This window comes from Schistocerca gregaria, chromosome 2, assembly GCF_023897955.1.
Source record: "Schistocerca gregaria isolate iqSchGreg1 chromosome 2, iqSchGreg1.2, whole genome shotgun sequence".
In the NCBI taxonomy this organism is placed as follows: domain Eukaryota; kingdom Metazoa; phylum Arthropoda; class Insecta; order Orthoptera; family Acrididae; genus Schistocerca; species Schistocerca gregaria.
The window spans coordinates 222,345,223-222,366,939 of record NC_064921.1 but is presented as its reverse complement, the minus strand read 5'-3'; the positions used below and the strand labels follow the sequence as shown (position 1 = coordinate 222,366,939).

General features: G+C 41.0%; 1 protein-coding gene across 1 annotated transcript in view; it reads right to left on the bottom strand.

The window, feature by feature from the left end:
• Positions 1–21,717, bottom strand: part of LOC126336722 (glutathione S-transferase 1-1-like) — an 89,478-nt gene that overhangs the window by 34,791 nt on the left and 32,970 nt on the right. The window contains exons 3-4 of the mRNA XM_050000705.1: positions 9,452–9,510; positions 7,181–7,322 (exon numbers count right to left, since the gene is read on the bottom strand). Coding sequence (XP_049856662.1) covers positions 7,181–7,322; positions 9,452–9,510 — 201 coding nt within the window. The remainder of the gene's footprint in view (positions 1–7,180; positions 7,323–9,451; positions 9,511–21,717) is intronic.

Sequence of the window (21,717 nt, the reverse complement as noted above, 5' to 3'; positions counted from 1 at the left end):
GACAACGGATTCATGCCCTCCCATCGGCATGATGAAGAAGGTATGAGGATCCATAAAACACTGCCACTGTCCCATAGCCGAATGCCCATAGCCGAGTGTTTGTTGCACTCTGTGGCGGATTTACATATAGGCCGAATAGGCATGGGCCTGTGACAGCATCTTACGGGGGGGGGGGGGGGGGGGGGGAGCGGCATTTTTTGCTCTGCACTGCCCTTACAAACGACAAAATGTTTTAATAGTGATAAATAACTTGCTAGTTTAAATAAGCTGCAAGAACGAAATTCGACAAGACAAGCTTGGAAATACACATAGTTTACTTGGTGACTGAATGGAAATTTAACATTGGGTTTCTGTCTGGTATTATCTTCATGACTGTTCAAAATACTTTGAAGTAAACTGTCAGGAGGCAGTCTACAATAAAATATTTGAACGTTATTATTCCGAGAATGTTGTCGGCTTCTACTTAACCCTACCATATTTTCCCTGTGAAAATACCGAGACCCTGAAAAGCTGTCAAACTAATCAACAGTTTCTTAAATCCTGTAACATGTGTGGCCCTCAGTATGTAAAACCTGACTATTTAAACTTCTTGTATAAATTAAGGGGAAGTACCAAGTCAACCCTCCATTACTGCAATTAATGTGGAAGCTGCTTGGTCTTCAATATCTGAGCTTTGATTTAATGACACCCATTTAACAAAACATGTTGATACTGGGAATGTTTTACATTTTTAAACACACGTTTGTACGAAAACAAAATAAGCAGAATATCTAACAATGTGTGAAATACACTTCGCAACAGCTTAAAAATTTATTTATTAATTTACTTAGTTACTTTTTGCCGACTTCCTGAAGTCTTTTTGCCGAAGAAAAACCAACTTTCGTTTGTCTCATTTATTGTGCTTCAGCCTGCACGATATCAAAGTTCCCACTCTGTGCAATCTAATAGTACGTGACATTGCAAATTTTATATTAAATTTCTTAACTAAGCTTTTTTTTCTTCGAGGAAAGGTAATAATTGTTTTATGTTGGTACAAAAGGTGCATTTGCTTGTAGACATAACAGCAGTGTTCAGATAGATGACAACACACCACATCAACTGCCAACAAGACTACTTTAACTTTGTAGTCTGTCTTCTCTGCCCACAGAAACCTCTAAAATGTTGGAAGAATAAATGGTTAAGAGTCGATCCAGCACACCTCACTGCAAGAAATTGCAAAAATTATTTTCTTCTTAAATTAGAAGACCGTATGAAGAATATTCAAAACATATTTGCGTCCCAGCTAAAATTCTGACGACGCGGGAAACAGAAGCCCTATAAAGGATTGTCCAGTTTTCTTTACGAGACGAATTCCAGCCGGCAGGTGTGCTTCTACTGTTCACTGACAGAGAATCAGGCGACAATGAAATTAAATTATTCTGCACTGCCGTTCTTTCACAGCACAGTTTACGTCGAGCAATCAGAGTTGGTCAGTTCATCGCTCCGTGTTTAAAGGAAGCTTTGCGCTCACTTGGTGTAGTACGATTGGAACTGGATACTTCCTTTCCTTTTACAATTTTTTTGTTTTGACTGTTAGTTAACAATTTTGTAAGTGACTTAACATGAATAACAGTGAAAAAAGCAAACTTGCAAAATTAAGTGGGGTGGCATTCTGGAAATTATCGAAGGAAAGGCGAGAACGCGCACCCAGTGTTCTAAATGCGCTCAACAGAGTAGATAAATTTTTCCCAAAGGATGTTGCTGGTCGACCTCTAGTCCAAGTAGTACGGATATTTCTGGCAGTCCAGCTGTTTTAATAGAAGTAAATACAGACGAAACAAAAGTTAAAAATGAAGAAAAGCAGATAGTTTTTCGTGAAACTCGAAATCAGAAACAAAGTGTCGAGTCAGACATTACAAAAAGAAATAACCTCGTTAGTGATGATTTTGCAGAATGGTGTGTCAATGAATCAACAATAGACATTCTCTTACAACGTGGTATTAATCAAAATTGTAACGGTGATTTTTTATAATTCAAGAAGATCAATAGGTGATAAAACCAAAGATATTTGAACAAAAATGTATTTTACCATAAACTTATAAATGATGATGAATCAACTTTGTGTGATTTTCTAGTATACTCTTGGGACACCAGTGCTGTTTTTTGTGCACCATGTAAATTGTTCTGAGGTAAGGCCGTGATTGCTACTAATGGTTTTACAAATTGGGAAAATATTTCTAATATTAGTCTCATCAACAGACTTCTTACCATTTCGAATCATTTGTTGAGACATTTTCTGTCTCTGGCGCAGTGTGTTGAAAAGGGGGGGGGGGGGTGGTTGCTGTAGTGAAGAAGGTAACAAGCCATGGACTTCCCTACGTGGGTACGTTGAAAGATTCCATTCATTATGTAATCGTCAATTTGTGATGTCTCTTCAACTTATAGCAGGACTGATCCTTTTCTCGCAGAGCACATTGAACGATATGGAAATCCAGGGCACGGACAAGAATGAATAGAAAGAATTATCCTAAGTGAAATAAAACAGGCCAAATATTTCTCTATTATAGTAGATTCTACCATGGACATTTCACTTACTGATCAATTACCTTTCATATTAAGATATGTGAATGAGAATGGCGAACCTGTTTAACGTTTCCTTCTGTTTTTACCAAACCTGGGACCCAAGTCCGGAAACTTAGCTGAGGCCGTACTAAAAGTTCTGTCTACAAATTATGTTGATATTACTGACTATAGAGGCCAGTCATATGACAACGCAAGCAGATGTCAGGAACCTACCACTAGTTTGCAAGAACGCATTAAAGAATGAAATCCGAAAGAGCATTATGTGCCTTGTGCAGCACATTCTTTGAATGTAGTCGGCACTAGTGTTGCAAGCCGTTGTCCGGAAGCAAGTTCATTTTTCAGCGTAGTGCAAAACCTTTACAATAATTTCTCTCCTTCTACACAGCGATGGGGTAAACTTCTTTCTTTCACGAAACCAGGAAGCAAAACGGTAAAAAGATAACCAATAACACGTTGGTCAGCATGAGAAGAAGCATGTGTAAGTCAATATGAAAACTGGGAGGGCGTTATCAGTGCTCTCACACATATTGCCAACAATACGTTTGAAAACCCACTTGTGCGAAAGGAAGCTTCAGCTTTATTGAATCCACTCAGCAGACTAGAAACAGTATTCATGATGATAGTTTGGAAGGACATCGGCCAACTCCAGAGACTTAATAGTGTAAATCTGAAATTGCACTGTGTAAATATTGATACCAAAATAGTGCATTAATTATATGAAACACTTGCAGGACTTATTGTAGCTGTTCGTGGCACGTTAGACTATTATGAAAATAAAGCCATGTAGATTGTGACTGATATAGACTGAATGCACCTATAAAAGATCACGAAAACGCAAACTTCATCATGAAGAAGCGGACTAAGTTTTTCTGACTGGAAGGGAAAAATTTTGAGTCGAAACATTTCTCCCAGTACTCGACAACTTGTACGCCGAATTGGTGAGGAGGAAGGAGAGCTATATTATACTGTTGGACTCCACAGTTTTCAGTAACCTTTAGGTTCGCAGAAGAGCTTCTGTAAAGTTTGGACGGTAGGAGACGAGGTACTGGCAGAAGTAAACCTGTGAGGACGGGGCGTGAATCGTGCTTGGGTAGCTCAGTTGGTAGAGCCCTTGCCCGCGAAAGGCAAAGGTCCCGAGTTCGAGTCTCGGCCCGGCACACAGTTTTAATCTGCCAGGAACTTTCATGTCAGCGCACACTCCGCTGCAGAATGAAAATCTCATTCTGGCGACCTTAAGAACAGTTTCTTCACCTGACGATATTGCTGAACGTGCAGCAAAACTCCAAACGTCATGTGACACCTAAATCTTCCTTCCCTAATGAATGTGTACATTTCACGGAACTTTTGAAATCTTCTGAGATTAGTGATAGACCAGTCGAAATAGTGAATTTTTTCGAAAAGAGGTTACAGTCCGTGTTTCCGAATGTTGTCCCCGCCCTTCTATGTATGCCACATAAAATTGTTCAGCAGTAGGCTCGTTTTCGCCTCTTAAGAGATTGAGCCGTACCTACGTTCTGCGTTGTCTGAGGAGAGATTGAATGCCTTGTACATTCTTCACATCGAAGCCGACCTCCTACTTGACAACTATGAAGATAAGATCAACGATTTTACTGCCGAAAACGCCAGACGCAAACTTCGCTGACTGGTGAGTTTGTTTATTTATTTATATTAGTTTAAAAATTTAAGATTCTAATGTGATTTTTAATATAACTTAGAGCACATTGATTGGATTTACAAACTACGTATTACCTGTTTCTTTTACAATTGCCGATGGCAGAACACGGAACTAAACCTCGTTTACGTGCAGACGTGACCGGAGGCGCCCTACAAAACCAAACAATACCGGAATGACCCAGGCCGCTCGGGGCTATACAGTCAAGTCAAACTGATACTGTAGTATGTTACAGCTCATGCGTATACTTGGCGTGTACCGAAATCTATACTTTCGCGAAAATATACGTTATCGGAGAGTACGCTCAGATGAAAAAGTGTTAATAAATAACGCAGTTCAGTTCTGTCGATAATTACGTAAAAGTTTTGCTAATACCGTTAGAAAAAGCATGGTGAGACCAGTAGCTGCAGTACAAAACTGGTCAGCCCTTACATAGATAAAGGTATTGTGTACGCTTTTTATGCAGCATCTAGCTACACAGTCCCTAATGCTTTACACGTTAACTATTAGATTATAAAACAAAATTGATTTTTCCACAATAGTCTGTAAAATTATGTCCAGATGTCAGTCCGATGTCAGTTCCGCCACAGTTTGCCGCCTGTGCTGGTTTACCAGTCTGCCCAACCTACGACGTCCAACATCTGTCATGATGTGTGGCTGCCTAACCCCGTGATGTCTGGGTGTGGTTTTGCCACGTGTTGAAGACCCGACAAGTCTCTCAGTTTTCAAAATGCTCGTGCCAAGCCTGTGGGCCATCTCCATCTCACCTCAGTCAAATACGGATAGACCATGCGCCATGCCCACTCTACTCACGGACAGCACGTGCATTGATTCTACATGCATCGCGCGCGCGAGCGAGCGAAAGTTAAACACAGCAGGAATACTTGATAAATAACACCTTGTGCTGGGGTTGTGACTAAATGGCAGATATTTTATCTGATTCGCATTACTCGGGGCCATACACACCAAGGATTCAATGAAGTATGAAGAGCGCATTGTACTCACGTATTTCGTATTTCTGCAACCAGCCTAAACAGGTAAATGAAATATTAACGTGTCTGATCAGGAGGATGTTTCAGACGTAATGTGGATAAAAATTTGTATTCAGTTCTAATCACTTAAAGTTTCCACTAATCACGGCGCGTGAAATCGTGGAGGTTCCGCAAAACGAACGAGTGACTCCACAGTTTTACTTGTCGCATTCTATCGACAGACACCAAAACCCCAACACTTTACCACCCCGAATATGATATAGGAAAACAATTGGCGTTCTAAATAGCTTCCAGTCTTCTTGGAAACATAAATACTAATCTTACCTCGTCTTCAAGGGAGTCTACTAACATTCTTCCTGCAAAACAGTGGTAAGGTCAGGTAACAATGTTGGAATGTGGATAGCGATCAGGCATCCTTCTCTTCAAAGCTGATAACAAAGATTCAGTAATGTTTGAGATGTTGTGGCTTTGGTGGTCGAGGAGATGCTACAATTCACTCTCTCCCCCACAAAACCATTCCTGGACGATGTGAGCTACGTGAACAGAGCCCTACAGTCTTCGAAAATAGCATCACACAGTGGGATGCACCTGATCATCCAAAATGGTCACATAATCCTTGGCAGTAATGTGACCTTACAGAGAAACTATGGCGCCCATGGCATACCACTATAGAGCTGCCTCTTGGAGCATAAGCTCTGCCAGAATTTGGTAAGTGTGCACCAAGACTCAGCCGACCAAGTGACTTTCTTCCATTTCCCCACCGTCCAGGTTTGATGACTATGACACAACGTTTTCCTGTTATGGCCATTTACATCACAGGAGAGATTTTGGAATTCCAGGTCGCCTTGCAATCCGCTGCTTATTAAGCTCCCTTCGTATTGCTATGGTGCTAACGGGGTTCGAGAGTGTAACATTCAGTTCTGCAGTTACTTTTGCAACTGTCGTCGTCGCCATATTACTTTTCATCACAATCCTCTTCAACGACCGTCCGTTATGATCACTCAACACAAACTTTCGTCCACATTGTGACAGCGGATGATATTTTTCCGCTTTCCTTGTATGTGGTATAAATCTTCGACACAGTGCCTTTTGAAGCATTAACCACTTTGGCAAACTTGACCAAGGAAGAACCCTCCATACGAACACCAACAATTTGCCCATGTTCGAATGCAATGAGTTCCGACATAATGCACTTATAAAACAGAACGTTGTTCTGACCATGACTGACACTTGCAACGTATTGAGGACATTGCTTATGTGCCGTTTGTTGTCAAATGCAACAGTGTAACCTACACATTTGGTTCTCTTCTACATTTATGTTCAAGCATTGATTTCACGCGGTGTTTCGAAATTTTTGTCTACCCCGTCCATGTTCAGCAGCTATTGGAGAGAACAGACTCAAGCACAAGACCTCCTGTAGTTAGTGACAGTATCTACCTATTTGGAATGACATTATATCTACTCATTTACAGTGCTCATTCAGAGTTACACCCACATACTTCAACGTCAAGAAGAATGGAGAGCATGTTTTCATAGAATTGAGGATTAAGAAACTTCTGATGTTATAATAAATTAGGAATTCTCCACATTTCGTTTTAGTCACATATTTTACACCCATGAAAAGAATAAAGTCTTCATTCATCTGGACGATGGTAGTGTTCATATCTTTAGTTGGGCACTTATGTAATGGTTGATATCACCGGAATTATACTTGCAGGACGGAACCAACGAGATGCTACTTACATCCAAAAGCAACAGCAGGCCCTGGACGTACCTTTTTGTCACGTGTAACTTTCGCAGCGGCTTAGTTCAGTACTTACTACAAATGCTTCTCTTATGAAGTATCAGACATATCTTAACCGCGAACAATCATTTGGAAAAAAATTAGTAACTAACAATAAAACCACATTTAACGGCCCGCAGTTCCCCTAGCAGAGTCTACGCTACACTTTACCTGATAATCACTGTAGCTCATCCAGAGTGTTGCAGCATCGAAAAACAACATCCTGTTGACAGTTGCCCTTCGCTTAGGATCCCGTGGGTATAATGAATCATCCTTGGCATAATTGTCCACGAGATATCCTATAATCGCTCGACTGCAAATAGAGTGATAAAAAGTCTTTATTACACGCAATTTTTAGCATAATTAACAGGTATTCAACATTAAATTAAAATATTTACAGAGGAGATTTTTTACACCATGCATGCCGCTACTGCAATTAAATATTGTAGATTGCAAATGTGACATAAAAATGTAATATAGTAAAATTTCGTTGAGCTCAGTCTTCATTAATTCATTATTGCACATGGTATATTCATTCGCTACAGATAGACAAATCTCCAGTTATGTTCGCTATGCAGATGTCAGCTCGTTCTTCTTGGAAATCTTCACACACATACAATAAATGTTCACACACTGGGGTTACCTGTTTTTGGCCAAGACAAATCATCCCAACAACAAAATTTGCTGCAAACCCCCAATTCCAGCTTCCTATTTTCGTCAGGCCACAAAGAAACTACAAGATATGCAATGTCTCATCCTTATATGTACGGGTGAAATGGCTCTGAGCACTACGGAACTTTTAAGTTCAAGGGGACTGATGACCTCAGAACTACTTAAACCTAACTAACCCAAGGACATCACATACATCCATGTCCAAGGCAGGATTCGAACCTGCGACCGCAGCGGTCGCGTGGTTCCAGACTGTAGCACCTAGAACCGCTCAGCCACTCCGGAGGACTGTCCAGGGTGAAGCAGCTAAAACAGATAACCCCAGATATACGTAATCAGAATGGATAAATATATCGAGGTGCGGTTTTCACCAAGTTATACTGAATAACTAAGTAAATTTCCTGACGTTCGCAAGGAATTTTTATCGTTTATGGTCGCCGAATTCGACACCGACTCTTTTTCTAATCTACCTACTCTTTTGTGTCACATGAAAGAAGCTTCTAAGAAGATTTGATCAACGTAACATGTATGGAATCAAATAGTACCAAGAAAACATCCTTGTAAACCATCGCTTTGCCATCAGGAGAAGAGGACGCCTGCTACTAGGCATGCCGGAACATAGAAGTGTCAAGTAGTTGCCTACCTGCAGGCACCTATGACTCGTCACGCGCTCTCTCTCTAATGGTACATTTTTAGTGCTCAACAAACGCGATGGTGGCTTTGAGGATGTTGCCAAACTGAGGGGGCATAGAGAGACCCTCTACCGTTTTATTCTAATATATGTCTGTTACATCCCCCATAACCACGTCACAGGAGGGCGCAAAACAGAACGGTTAAAAAAACACTCTTTGTTGCTTCAAATAGTGCTAACACTTCGTCGAACGGCTCTGAACGGACCCTTGTGGTTCTGCATTGTACACCAGAGAAAAACTCGCAGTCACACTCCACACCAAAGGGTTGTGATCAGGTCCACGATGTCTGTAGGGATGGTTCGAAGCGTCTGTGGCACGTCAGCAGAATTGAAGTTTGTCAAGAACGTTGTGCTTTTGCTCATCGCACAGTGAACTGTCATTTCCGACCGCATTACACGTGGCAATCACACATCGAGGCAAGTAATTATTTCATTCACGCTCTTTATGATACACCATGAGGCCTTCTAGTGTCGGTTTTAAGTGGTGGCGTTTCTGAAATGTTATCGTCAGCCACTCAAGAAAATCGCACGATTTCAATGCTGGGCATCGCAGTTCTAACCTCCATCTCGGAGGCGGCAAAAGAAAGGTTGTTTTTAGGTAAGAGGGGCTGCGACCATCTTCCCATTTTATGACACGTCCACGGTGGCGTTGGGCAGAATTACGTTTAAATTTGATGCCAACCTGACTTCAGTAATCCACCTTACTCCTCACATGGAATTCTGAATTTTGTCTTTATTGCTGTCTGAAGCATCGCCGAGCCCGAGGGTGACGTCGCAGGGGGTTCGGGGTGGGGGCACCCTTTTGGATCATTACAGACTAATGTTGTAGGCACCTTTGAGCCAAATTTCAAATACGTCGCATTGGGAAATAATTATGGGGTTTCGAAAAAGTGATCCTTTAATTCACTTTGTGCAGTGTAGTTTTTACCAGGAGAATGGTCTGTGGCTCTTTCTATCCGTTTATTCATCTATCCTCATAATACCATTTTCAAAACACACACACACACACACACACACACACACACACACACACACACACACACACACACACGAAGTAGCACAGGCAATACTGAAGTACTAACCTCTCTGCTAAGTAAAATCCATTGTCATCGAGAACTGGCACCTGATGCTGTGGATTCATCTGCAACAATGCATGTGAGCTTTAATTTTCAAATTACTTATTAGAAACACAACTGCAGTAAACTTTTATGGCACACAAGAAAGAGGCTTTCGTATGTCACAGCTCTGTAGTATGTATGTATGTATGTATGTATGTATGTATGTATGTATGTAGGGATTGTCGAGAATTTGTGCCAGACTAGGAATTAAAAAGGAAAAATTAAAAAAGAGGGGGTAATAGGAACCCTGGGAAAACTATACAGTGGGTAACTGTAGTTCACCTCACCACAAGGGATGAAGATGAAATGTACACCGACATGAAATAAATGACTGGACTATTAAGGTGGAATAAATGTAGATGCAATAAAATTAAATGATATCAATAAAAGAAAATAATGTATGCTTAACCCACAATGTGATTGCATCTTCATGAAATTCATTGTTTTAACTTCAGCGCATCTGTAATGCAGATAAAAAGTTCGAAAGATTAAAACAATAGCATGTCTGATGATTTTAGGCTGTCCATAAATATTTAAGGACAAAAACTAGCTTGGAAACTGTATCAGTGATCTTATCTACCCATTAAAGCCGAACACTGCATTTCTTCCTGCCTGTATGTGAAAGCTAATCTCAAGAACTACTATATTTATTTTGATATTGTTTTCACTAACAGACTGGCCGGCCGGTGTGGCCGAGCGGTTCTAGGCGCTACAGTCTGGAACTACGCGACAGCTACGGTCGCAGGTTCGAATTCTGCCTCAGGCATGGATGTATGTGATGTCCTTAGGTTAGTTAGGTTTAAGTAGTTCTAATAAAAGAAGGCTGTATACATGGAAGAAGCCTGGAGATACTGACAGGTTTCAGATAGATTATATAATGGTAAGACCGAGATTTAGGAACCAGGTTTTAAATTGTAAGACATTTCCAGGGGCAGATGTGGACTCTGACCACAATCTGTTGGTTATAACCTCTAGATTAAAACTAAAGAAACTGCAAAAAGGTGAGAATTTAAGGAGATGGGACCTGGATAAACTACAAGAACCAGAGGTTGTACAGAGTTTCAGGGAGAGCATAAGGGAGCAATTGACAGGAATGGGGGAAAGAAATACGGTAGAAGAAGAATGGGTAGCTTTGAGGGATGAAGTAGTGAAGGCAGCAGAGGATCAAGTAGGTAAAAAGACGAGGGCTAGTAGAAATCCTTGGGTAACAGAAGAAATATTGAATTTAATTGATGAAAGGAGAAAATATAAAAATGCAGTAAATGAAGCAGGCAAAAAGGAATACAAACGTCTCAAAAATGAGATCGACAGGAAGTGCAAAATGGCTAATCAGGGATGGCTAGAGGACAAATGTAAGCATGTAGAGGCTTATCTCACTAAGGGTAAGATAGATACTGCCTACAGGAAAATTAAAGAGACCTTTGGAGAAAAGACAACCACTGGTATGAACATCAAGAGCTCAGATAGAAACCCAGTTCTAAGCAAAGAAAGGAAAGCAGAAAGGTGGAAGGAGTATATAGAGTGTCTATACAAGGGCGATGTACTGGAGGGCAATATTATGGAAACGGAAGAGGATGTAGAAGATGAAATGGGAGATACGATACTGCGTGAAGAGTTTGACACAGCACTGAAAGACCTGAGTCGTAACAAGGCCCCGGGAGTAGACAACCTTCCATTGGAACTACTGTCGGCCTTGGGAGAGCCAGTCCCGACAAAACTCTACCATCTGGTGAGCAAGATGTATGAGACAGGCGAAATACCCTCAGACTTCAAGAAGAATATAATAATTCCAATCCCAAAGAAAGCAAGTGTTGACAGATGTGAAAATTACCAATCTGTCAGCTTAATAAGTCACAGCTGCAAAATACTAACGCGAATTCTTTACAGACGAATGGAAAAACTTGTAGAAGCCGACCTCGGGGAAGATCAGTTTGGATTCCGTAGAAATGTTGGAACATATGAGGCAATACTGACCCTACGACTTATCTTAGAAGCTAGATTAAGGAAGGGCAAACCTACGTTTCTAGCATTTGTAGGCTTAGAGAAAGCTTTTGACAATGTTGACTGGAATATTCTCTTTCAAATTCTGAAGGTGACAGGGGTAAAATACAGGGAGCGAAAAGCTATTTACAATTTGTACAGAAAGCAGATGGCAGTTATAAGAGTGGAGGGGCATGAAAGGGAAGCAGTGGTTGGGTAGGGAGTGAGGCAGGGTTGTAGCCTCTCCCCGATGTTATTCAATCTGTATATTGAGCAAGCAGTGAAGGAAACAAAAGAAAAATTCGGCGTAGGTATTAAAATCCATGGAGAAAAAATAAAAATGTTGAGGTTCGCCGATGACATTGTAATTGCCAGAGACAGCTAAGGACTTGGAGGAGCAGTTGAACGGAATTGATAATGTCTTGAAAGGAGGATATAAGATGAAAATCAACAAAAGCAAAACGAGGATAATGGCATGTAGTCGAATTAAGTCGGGTGATGCTGAGGGAATTAGATTAGGAAATGAGACAATTAAAGTAGTAAAAGAGTTTTGCTATTTGGGGAGCAAAATGACTGATGATGGTCGAAGTAGAGAGGATATAAAATGTAGACTGGCAATGGCAAGGAAAGCGTTTCTGAAGAAGAGAAATTTGTTAACATCGAGTATAGATTTAAGTGTCAGGATGTCACTTCTGAAAGCATTTGTATGGAGTGTAGCCATGTATGGAAGTGAAACATGGACGATAACTAGTTTGGACAAGAAGAAAATAGAAGCTTTCGAAATGTGGTGCTACAGAAGAATGCTGAAGATTATATGGGTAGATCACATAACTAATGAGGATGTATTGAATAGGATTGGAGAGAAGAGAAGTTTGTGGCACAACTAGGCCAGAAGAAGGGATCACCAATTTAGTATTAGAGGGCAGCGTGGAGGGTAAAAATCGTAGTGGGAGACCAAGAGATGACTACACTAAGCAAATTCAGAAGGATGTAGGTTGCAGTAGGTACTGGGAGATGAAGAAGCTTGCACAGTATAGAGTAGCATGGAGAGCTGCATCAAACCAGTCTCAGGACTGAAGACCACAACAACAACAAGTTCTACGGGACTGATTACTTCAGAAGTTAAGTCGCATAGTGCTCAGAGCCTTTTGAACCACTAACAGACTGATCCATGAGGAAGGTTTGTGTGTATAATTTATTACCGCTACATCAGATACACTAACTCGGTATAGTGTTACTTCTGCAAAATCTCTTTCAAACTAGATACATTAACAGATTAGAGGTAAGGTTCCTTGAGGCCAAATAAAATTAAAAGACGTAATAGCAGATTTACTAGAAAGTAACACAAAACAACCTCTTAATAATTTGAAGTAAAAAGCAAACTTTTAACAAAATTCTAATATATTCTTACCAAGAAATTTAAAGTAAAACCCCCTGAAACATGTTCAGTGTTAAACATGTTTATATTCATCTTCTATGTCCTACCTGAACTTCCCAAATCAAAATATTTTTACCTTAACGACGGTAAAACTTTTAGTCCACCTGCTCGTTTCACTAAAACCATCAACATGAATTTTACTATTACGAGTGAATGATTAACTGTCGCGTGCGTTAAATCTACAGTAAAGTAAAGATTAACGTTAGACGGCATTACCTTTTTAGTAACGGATTAACGATAAGCGAAGTTAACTTTGTGACTAACGTTGTAGTACACAGACATGTTATAGAACCGCATCACCCCTAGCCTATGGGATAAATACCTGATGGAGTGTACGAGGTTAATGCAGGATGGCAGCAGACCGTATTATTCGTTTCGGACCTCTTGATAAGTATGGAGCTGTGATTACACATATCAATCACATCGCGATTACGGGCAGCATGGGGTTCACGCCTGAGCCTCAGGACGTGCGCTAGCAGCCCATGTCGGGTGTTTCAAGCGTCAACTTCGCGTCTCAACATCTCGCGATGTAATGGGAATATTGTGATGCAATCAACGCCATTGTGTATGTGCTTTGTCATGCTATGGATTGCTGAAGGAAAAAATATAGGAGGTCCATTTAAAAAACATAAGTTTGTGTTAAAAAAACACATATGCTTTCGTTTTAGAATGTTTCCAAATATGTACAATCATGGGCCCCAGCCCTACATTGATACCGGTGAAAGTCTTTTTCCAATAGCTGTTATTGTTACAGAGATATTTTAGGTGGACAAGATAGCTGGGACACCCTGTATATTAAAACTACCAATTAAAACATTTGGGGGTAATAAAATCAAAGCCAATCTAACTTCATATGAAACAGTTTGAGCATCAGAATGTAAAGAATCTAATGAAGTATAATTTGAATTTGATAAACAACCAACAATTATTACAGCATAAACGCTTAATCTAGCCCAACTTCAAAAATGAAAGACCATAAGGAAAAGAACATATATAAGTTCAAGAAAAGTAACTCAAACAGCTGAAGAAATTTTCGAATTAGGGACACAAGAAAAATAAGAGAGCAAATAATTTGATGTAATATGAACAGGCTTCTTCTTAATAACTAATTTAATTGCATAACTGAAAAGTTGAGGAACACCAACAAAAACGTAAACACCACTCACGAATTAGGCCTTAGACATGCTCCAACTGGCTGGCTGCTGCCTACAAAGCAGCAGCAGGAGCGATCTATGATCTTAGGACATGTTATCACCATATTGTCTGTTCCTCCAACTATTACTGGCAGTAGATGAGTCATATGGCGCCACAGCTTCTTTATTCAAGCAGTTCCTTATTTGGCCTCACAAAGGCTGAGTGGACCCTGTTCCAGAGCTCCCTACCCCAGAAAAAACTGAGGAGGCAACTAGAGTTTAATCTGAGTCCTCAGCAGCGAAGGCAGTTATGCTAACCATTTGTCTGAATACCAACAAATCCTATCTTACAATGATCCTTTTGAAACGTAATATAACCTAACACCTTTCATTCTAACAAAGTTAAAAAAGCTCCACTAATTAGAACACAAATGAATGGAAGGAAACAAATAAAAATAAATGAAAGTATCTATACTGTTTGCAAAACGAAGCCTATGTAAGTGAATCATGTATTTGATAATTTGTCAAAATAATCTGTGCTAGTAATAGATATCTTCAACTCCTGATAGAAACTGACAAGACTCATACCAGTCTGAACTGAGAGTGTGTAGGAGGATGGTGTGCTGAGTCGGTAACTTTTCATGGAAGAATGGAATATTTTTGTTACACCTTTATGATAGGTAAGCTTGATTATACCCAGGATCGTATTAAGAATTTCAACAACATACAGCATACAGTTCATTGTTGGCTGCCGTCTGAATTGGTCAGTGTGTTGACTGTGATTGAAAATGGAGAAAACCGAGTTTCATGCTGTTATTAAACATTGTCGTTTGAACGACTGGGCTCCCACGGAAATAAAAACCGAATTGGATTAAGTCACGCGGATTATGCACCAGCACTGAAGACCATTTACTTTGGGATTAATGAATTTAAGAGTGGTTGGACAAGCATCAAGGATGAACCACACACTAGCTGTCAAATGAGGCCACACCAAACGCAGTTATTGACAAAATCTTTGATATGGTAATGTAGGACAACCGAATAATAATTCGTGAGATTGCTGAAACTATACGGATCTCAATTGAGTGACTGCAAAGAGAATTGGCTGTGAAGAAACTGCGAGAGTTGGGTGCTGCAATTGCCCAGTCAACCAAAAGCGCATAAAGACAATATTTCTACACAATATCTGACTATGCTTAATCGCAATTCACAAGACTTTTTGCGCCGGTTTGTGACCGTTCATGAAACCTGGACCCTTCACACTGTCCGACAAGTGTTCTGTTTCTGATATTAATATGTGTGCTTCTAAACTAGTTTACCATGGGAAATTCAAATACGCTGACAGGGATACTTGTTATTCTTATATATAATTCATGGCACACACAGGGACGTTACAGAGAAATATGATTATGTTGCTGCATCCAGTAATGATGGAACGTTATAATTTCTTGTTCAACAGCAGGTGGGAAGAATCAGACGTCATTGGGTTATCCCGCCACACCTACATCATTTAGGCCACTTCCAATAGCTCATTAACTAACTTCAACAGTCGGTCTCTGCCTCGGCAGTAAACCTTCACGCTTCCCAGAGGCAGGTGCATCAAGTTTACTACAGTTGTGTTAGCCATAATTTGTGTCAATCTTAATGAGTGGATGTTTTGGCTGACAGGTAACCGCCTCTGGTCATATTTCTGAACACAGTTGAACTTATAAGCTCCTGTGTTTAAACTGACTTAGCCTGGTGCGGGAGGTAAATTGACCACTTGCTTATACATATCAGGTTTCTCTAGTTTTAATGTAGTACAGATGTATTAATGACGAGGTATTTTTAAGTTTTCATAAATGCCAAGTAGTCGTGGATGTCGATATAAGCCGGACTAATTCTGCTATATCTGTGGGAAGTTCACCTTTGTCAGAAATAGGAAGAAAATCTCAACTATCATAAAGAAAGCGAATAAACATTACTTTCGAGCAGAGGCAGGAGACCAAGTTAAAGAATGGGCACCACATTTCTGTGCTACATGTTACTGCAAACTAATTCAGTGGTGGAAAGTTAAAAAGAATGTGGCGTTGTTCGCTGTGCCCATGGTGTGGAGAGAGCCCAAGAACGACATTACTGGTTATTACTGTCTAGAAGAAATTCAGGGTTTTACAAACAAAAATCGAAGAGGTACATTGTTTACTCAGATCTTCCTTCAGCGAGAATGCCAGTGCAGCATTCTGACAGCTTTCCAGTACCCTCAAGAGCTCCAGGTCAAATTTGGAGTGACAGTGAAGTAAGTAGTATTGAAGAAATCACAAATGATGATCCTTTATACTACTGCACAAGTGAGTTATCTCCACATTCATTAAGCATATTTAAATGATTTAGTACGTGCTCTAGGACTAAGTAAACTAAAGGCGTAGCTGCGTGGTTCAAGATTACAAGAGTATAATCTCCGCCACCAAACTACTACAATCTACTGGCTGCCGTCTTCGACGGAATGTACCAGGAGCTACTCAGATACTGCGGATCTGCCATTAAATGCTGACTTACTTCCTTTCTGTTTCATATTTGAGTCATCTGGACTACCAACAGTCTCTCCGGAAACTGGAAAAACACCCACGCCTCCAACGACACTTCAGACCAGCTGCACTCCTGCCTGTTGCATTACTTGAGTGAATAATCCTGAATAAAATAGCTCCGGCCATTGAAGCACTAATCCTAGCGAAATAAGGTGGATTACACACGCACCTTAACCATCGTTTTGGAAACTGCGTTTGAAAAGAAAAAAGTACTGCTATGTTCCTATATCTGGGCACATTTTACAAAATCTGGTTACAGGGACTTAATGAACCTTATCAAGGGTGTTTCCTGGACAAAGATTATTACCTTGCTGGACACTGTTTCTAATAATTACCTGCTCCAAGTTCACTCCGACCACATACATAGTTTTGCGAACAGGATGATGGGCCTGCATCTGTTCTTTCTCCTGTGTTCAACCATCTGGCTCATGAGCTGCCAGACCTTGTCCCGCAAATTAGTATATATCGATGACGTCTTTGTAGAGGCTAAACATTCCAAACTCTACATCTACGTAACTCCTGTCACCTAACAGTATGTTGTTTGGCACACTTCTCGTACCACTACCATTTCGCCCTTTCCCAGTCACTTTTGCGAATGGCGCCTGCTAAGATAGAAGAAATTTTGACAGAGAGCCTGTATGTGTTGAACAAGTATTACAAGCGGTTGAAGCTGAAACCAAACCCACTGAGGCAGAACAAGCAGCATTCCATACGAACAGCAAATATGCAGATTTCAGCCAAAAATCTCCATAATTTATACGTATCTACCTACACCCGTTCAGTAGCTTTAGGTGCTAAGCAAAGCAATGTCACTCCACCTCTCATGAAAACGGCAAGGTCGGTCTCTGTTACGTAGCACAGTCAGCGAAGGCCAAAAAATGTCGATTGGGGGAAAAATTTATTTAGTTGCAATTTTTTGTACAGTGTTTGACCAGGGAGGGAGGGAGGAGTGTCGTGAACAACTACTAAAATCCTGACCGTGAGGATGTGAGCGGGGCTGTTGAGGTGGCGTTTAAAGGTCACTCTTTAAGGTTTTTCTTTAATGTCACAAGCCCGCAGCATCTAGGGAAAATGTTTCTCGCTGAAAATTAAACAATATTAAATTTCTTAGAAAAAGTTTCAATTCATTTCTTTCTATATGACTAATTTTTTCCATGTTACAGGGGACGTAGAAAATTGCACATTACATTGTTTTTATAGGTATGAAATACATGTTTATTATTAAATGGGTTAGCCGGCCGAGTTTCTAGGGGCTACAGTCTGGAACCGCACGAACTTTACGGTCGCAGGTTCAAATCCTGCCTCGGGCATGTAAGTGTGTGATGTCCTTAGGTTAGTTAGGTTAAGTAGTTCTAAGTTCTAGGGGACTGATGACCTCAGAAGTCCAATAGTGCTCAGAGCCATTTTAACCATTAAATGGGTTAACAACAAGTCCTAAATGTGTGCACCACATCTAAGCGCAAAATAACCCTATTAAAGAATTAATTGCGTTCTCTGGGTGTAACAGTTTGGAAAAGCGGTGGCAGTGAGAATTTGAAAGATTATTTAGACGCCTGGATTCACTCCACTCGAATATTCGTCTAACGAATGTTTGATGGTACGTTGGGACACGCCGTATATGGGAAGCCTTCTCACGCTGACTTACCTACTGGCTGGTATTTGTCATCCAACTCAGTGTGAGGAGCGTGCTTTATACCCTGGTTCACATGGTCCACATATTCTCAGACCCTGAGAGTTTGTCAGCTGTGTTAGCCCTTCCTGAGGTCAGCTTTCGGCCGAATGGTTATAGTGAAAGGTAGATCAGATGTGGGTTGCACTACCGACCAAATGTGCATTGTGAAATATTAATACCGATGTGGCACGAAAATATACGGCCTTTTTGTTTACAGTGGAAGCATTTCCAACATGACTGTTCGTATTTTGCGGAAAAATGATGTGAAACGCTTTTTTCGACCAGCATCTAAGATAAGGGTTCTTTTGGATCTCTTAAAGGATGATCTTTGTTTGTGTAAGGCGTTTGTCTATCTTATTCCTTGCAGTAGTGGCGTGTCATATACTCGTAGTTTTCAGACTGTCAGGACTGTAGAGGAGCGCTGTGTTGAGCATACGCAGCACACGCATACAACAACCGAGCAAATGTGCTTTTGCAGAACATTCTTGGGCACCGCTCATCCCATGTAATATAACAAAACAAAGGCGTTTTGGCATGCACTTCCAGCAGTTGAGGGGTTTTAGGAAGGAAGCAGTTGAAATTAAAGTAGCGAGTAACCTTATCAATAGAGATGGTGGTGGGTGGGAGGGGGGGGGGGGGGGGGGGAGGTGCTCAAATTCTCTCTATGGTCAAAAACCAAAGCTACGGTGTAATGCTGCCTCAACTGTAGCATACTAATTTTCACAATCGATAACTTCAGACGTCAGTAATCTTTTTATGAAGATCTGTTCTTTCGCACATGCATACGCATTGCCCGAACTCTTACGGAACTCTGTTAAGATTGTCTGCCGCGAGTAATGTGGTACGTGACATTAAGTTGGGAATGTGGGTCTCACAGGGATCGTGCAAGGGATAAATCCCTGCAGTCGCACTATCTTGTGCCCTCGGTGGCTCAGATGGATAGAGCGTCAGCCATGTAAGCAGTAAGTCCCGGGTTCGAGTCCCGCTGGGGGCACACATTTTCAACTGTCCCCGTTGATGTACATCAACGCCTGTCAACAGCTTAGGGTTGTGATTTAATTATCATTTCGGTCATCTTTCGTTGTTGTAAAAAATTTATTGCTGATTAATTTTGTACTGAAGAACATTTTTGCTGGAAGCCGAAGTTTTTCTGGATAGTCAAAGTAAACATTAGAAAGTGACCTTTAAATTCCCCACCACCCCCACGATAACGCCCAATCGAACAGGATTTGTAGTATGTTATTCATTACAACCCCCATCTCACCCTCCCCCCCCCCCCCACTACCACTCTATAAAAATTTGCGAAATGAATTTTTCCTTTATTTTCTTTCTCGACGAGACTAACAGACAAGAATGCAGAAAAAGCAATATTTTCTGCTACACGAAACTATAAGACTAACTTTATTGAACAACGTGTACACTTACATTTGAGAAACACTTTCACCAGTCTTTTGTTAATGTGCTTAGTGGTTGAATTCTGTTTACACACCTCACTAAATGATATTTGGAGCAAGGTTTCTTCCATAGTTCACAGATACAGTCCTCCTTAGGCTCGTGATGTTCCGTCCTTTGCAGCATCTTTATTCATCGCTTCCATTTCTGTTATTCCTTTTGTCACTCATCGATGACTTTTGTGTGTTTGCGTCTGTGGAAGATCGAAGTATTGTCTAGTATCTTCTAAGAAGAAAGATTCCTTCGCTTTTATATGGGTGTAGCTATTTCTTGGGGATTTTGAGAATGACAGATCTTTTTAGGAATCTGACTTAACATCCCTTACTTTCTTTATGTTTTTCACCGTCAGATACAATCCAGGAAGATTCTAAAATACCATTAAAATCTTGTTATTCAGCCTGGAGAAACGCAATGAGCCTGTTAGGCAACGCTTTCAGTCCCGAGGGTGTAGAAGTCAGAGTTGCCATATTCCACTCCTGCAAGGCATTTTACTTCCTGGTTCCAACCTTTCTTGTGTTATCTGGTGCAAATTTCCTTATTTTAGTGATAGTCTACATTATTTTATAATTCTTCCTGAACCAAGACTGTACGAGTATATTCGTGATTGCCCATTGGCAGTAAACGTTACTGATACAATAATGCGGTATCACATTACTATATGCACACTAAATAGCTTGGTGATGCTGGGGAGGGGTGAGGGGAGAGGTGTACGGGAATCAATCTCGCTTCTTTTCTCACACAGCAGGCAGCGTACTGAACTCGACATTGCAGTCACAGTCCCTACTACATTACTACGGCGTGTCGCATTGTTTAGTAGGCAAGAATGACAACTGGTGGAAACATCCAGAAACGAGACAAGTTACATCGTATGTTTTAGTATATACAGTCGCCTGACTTGCTGGAAGTACCGCACTGGAAAACTGCCGACGGAAACCACCAAAAAAAATTCACTAAACGGTTTATAGCTATGAAAGTCGGATGACCTATGTACAGTCCGCAAAGCATTTGAGAATATAGAAGTGACGAAATACAGATCGCTCAGAGGAAGTCATTCATTCCTACGCTCCATTGTGGAGCTATAAAAAAAATCTTAACATGTGGTAAAAACACAGAATACCTGCTTTCAAGCACATTATACGCTGTAGCGCCAAAGAAACTTATCAGCATGCATATTCAAATACAGAGAGATGTAAAGACGCAGAATTCGGCGCTGCGGTCGCAAACGCCTACATAAGACAAGTGTCTGGCGCAGTTGTTAGATCGGTTACTGCTGCTACAATGGCAGGTTATCAAGAACTAAGTGCGTTTGAACGTGGTATTATAGTCTACGCACAAGCGGGAAGAGACAGCATCTCCAAGGTAGCGATGAAGTGAGGATTTTTCCTTACGACCATTTCACGAGCGTACTGTGAATATCAGAAATCCTTAAAACATCAAATCTCCGACATCGCTGCGGCCGGAAAAAAATCCTGAAAGAACGGGGCCAACATAGATTTAAAATCGTTCAACGTGACAGAAGTGCAACCCCGCAAATTTCTGCAGATTTCAGTGCTCAGCCATCAACTGACAGCGTGCGAACCATTTAACGAAACATCTCTATGGGCTTTCGGAGCCGAAGGCCCACTCGTGTACCGTTGGTGACTGCGTGGCACAAAGCTTTTCGCTTCGCCTGGGCCCGTCAGCACCGACATTGGACTGTTGATGACTGGAAACTTGTTGCCTGGTTGGACGAGTGTGGTTTCAAATTGTATCGAGCGCAGGAACGTGTACGGGTATGGAGACAATCTGCGTGTCAGCAGGGGGCTGTTTGAGCTGGTGGAGGCTCTAATGGTGTGGGGCGTGTGCATTGGAGTGATACGGGGCCCCTGATACGTCTAGGCACCACTGACAGGTGACAAGTATGTAAGCATCCTACCTGATTACCTGTGTCCATTGATGACCATTGTGCATTCCGACGGACTTTAGCAAATTCCTGCACGACAAAGAGACAC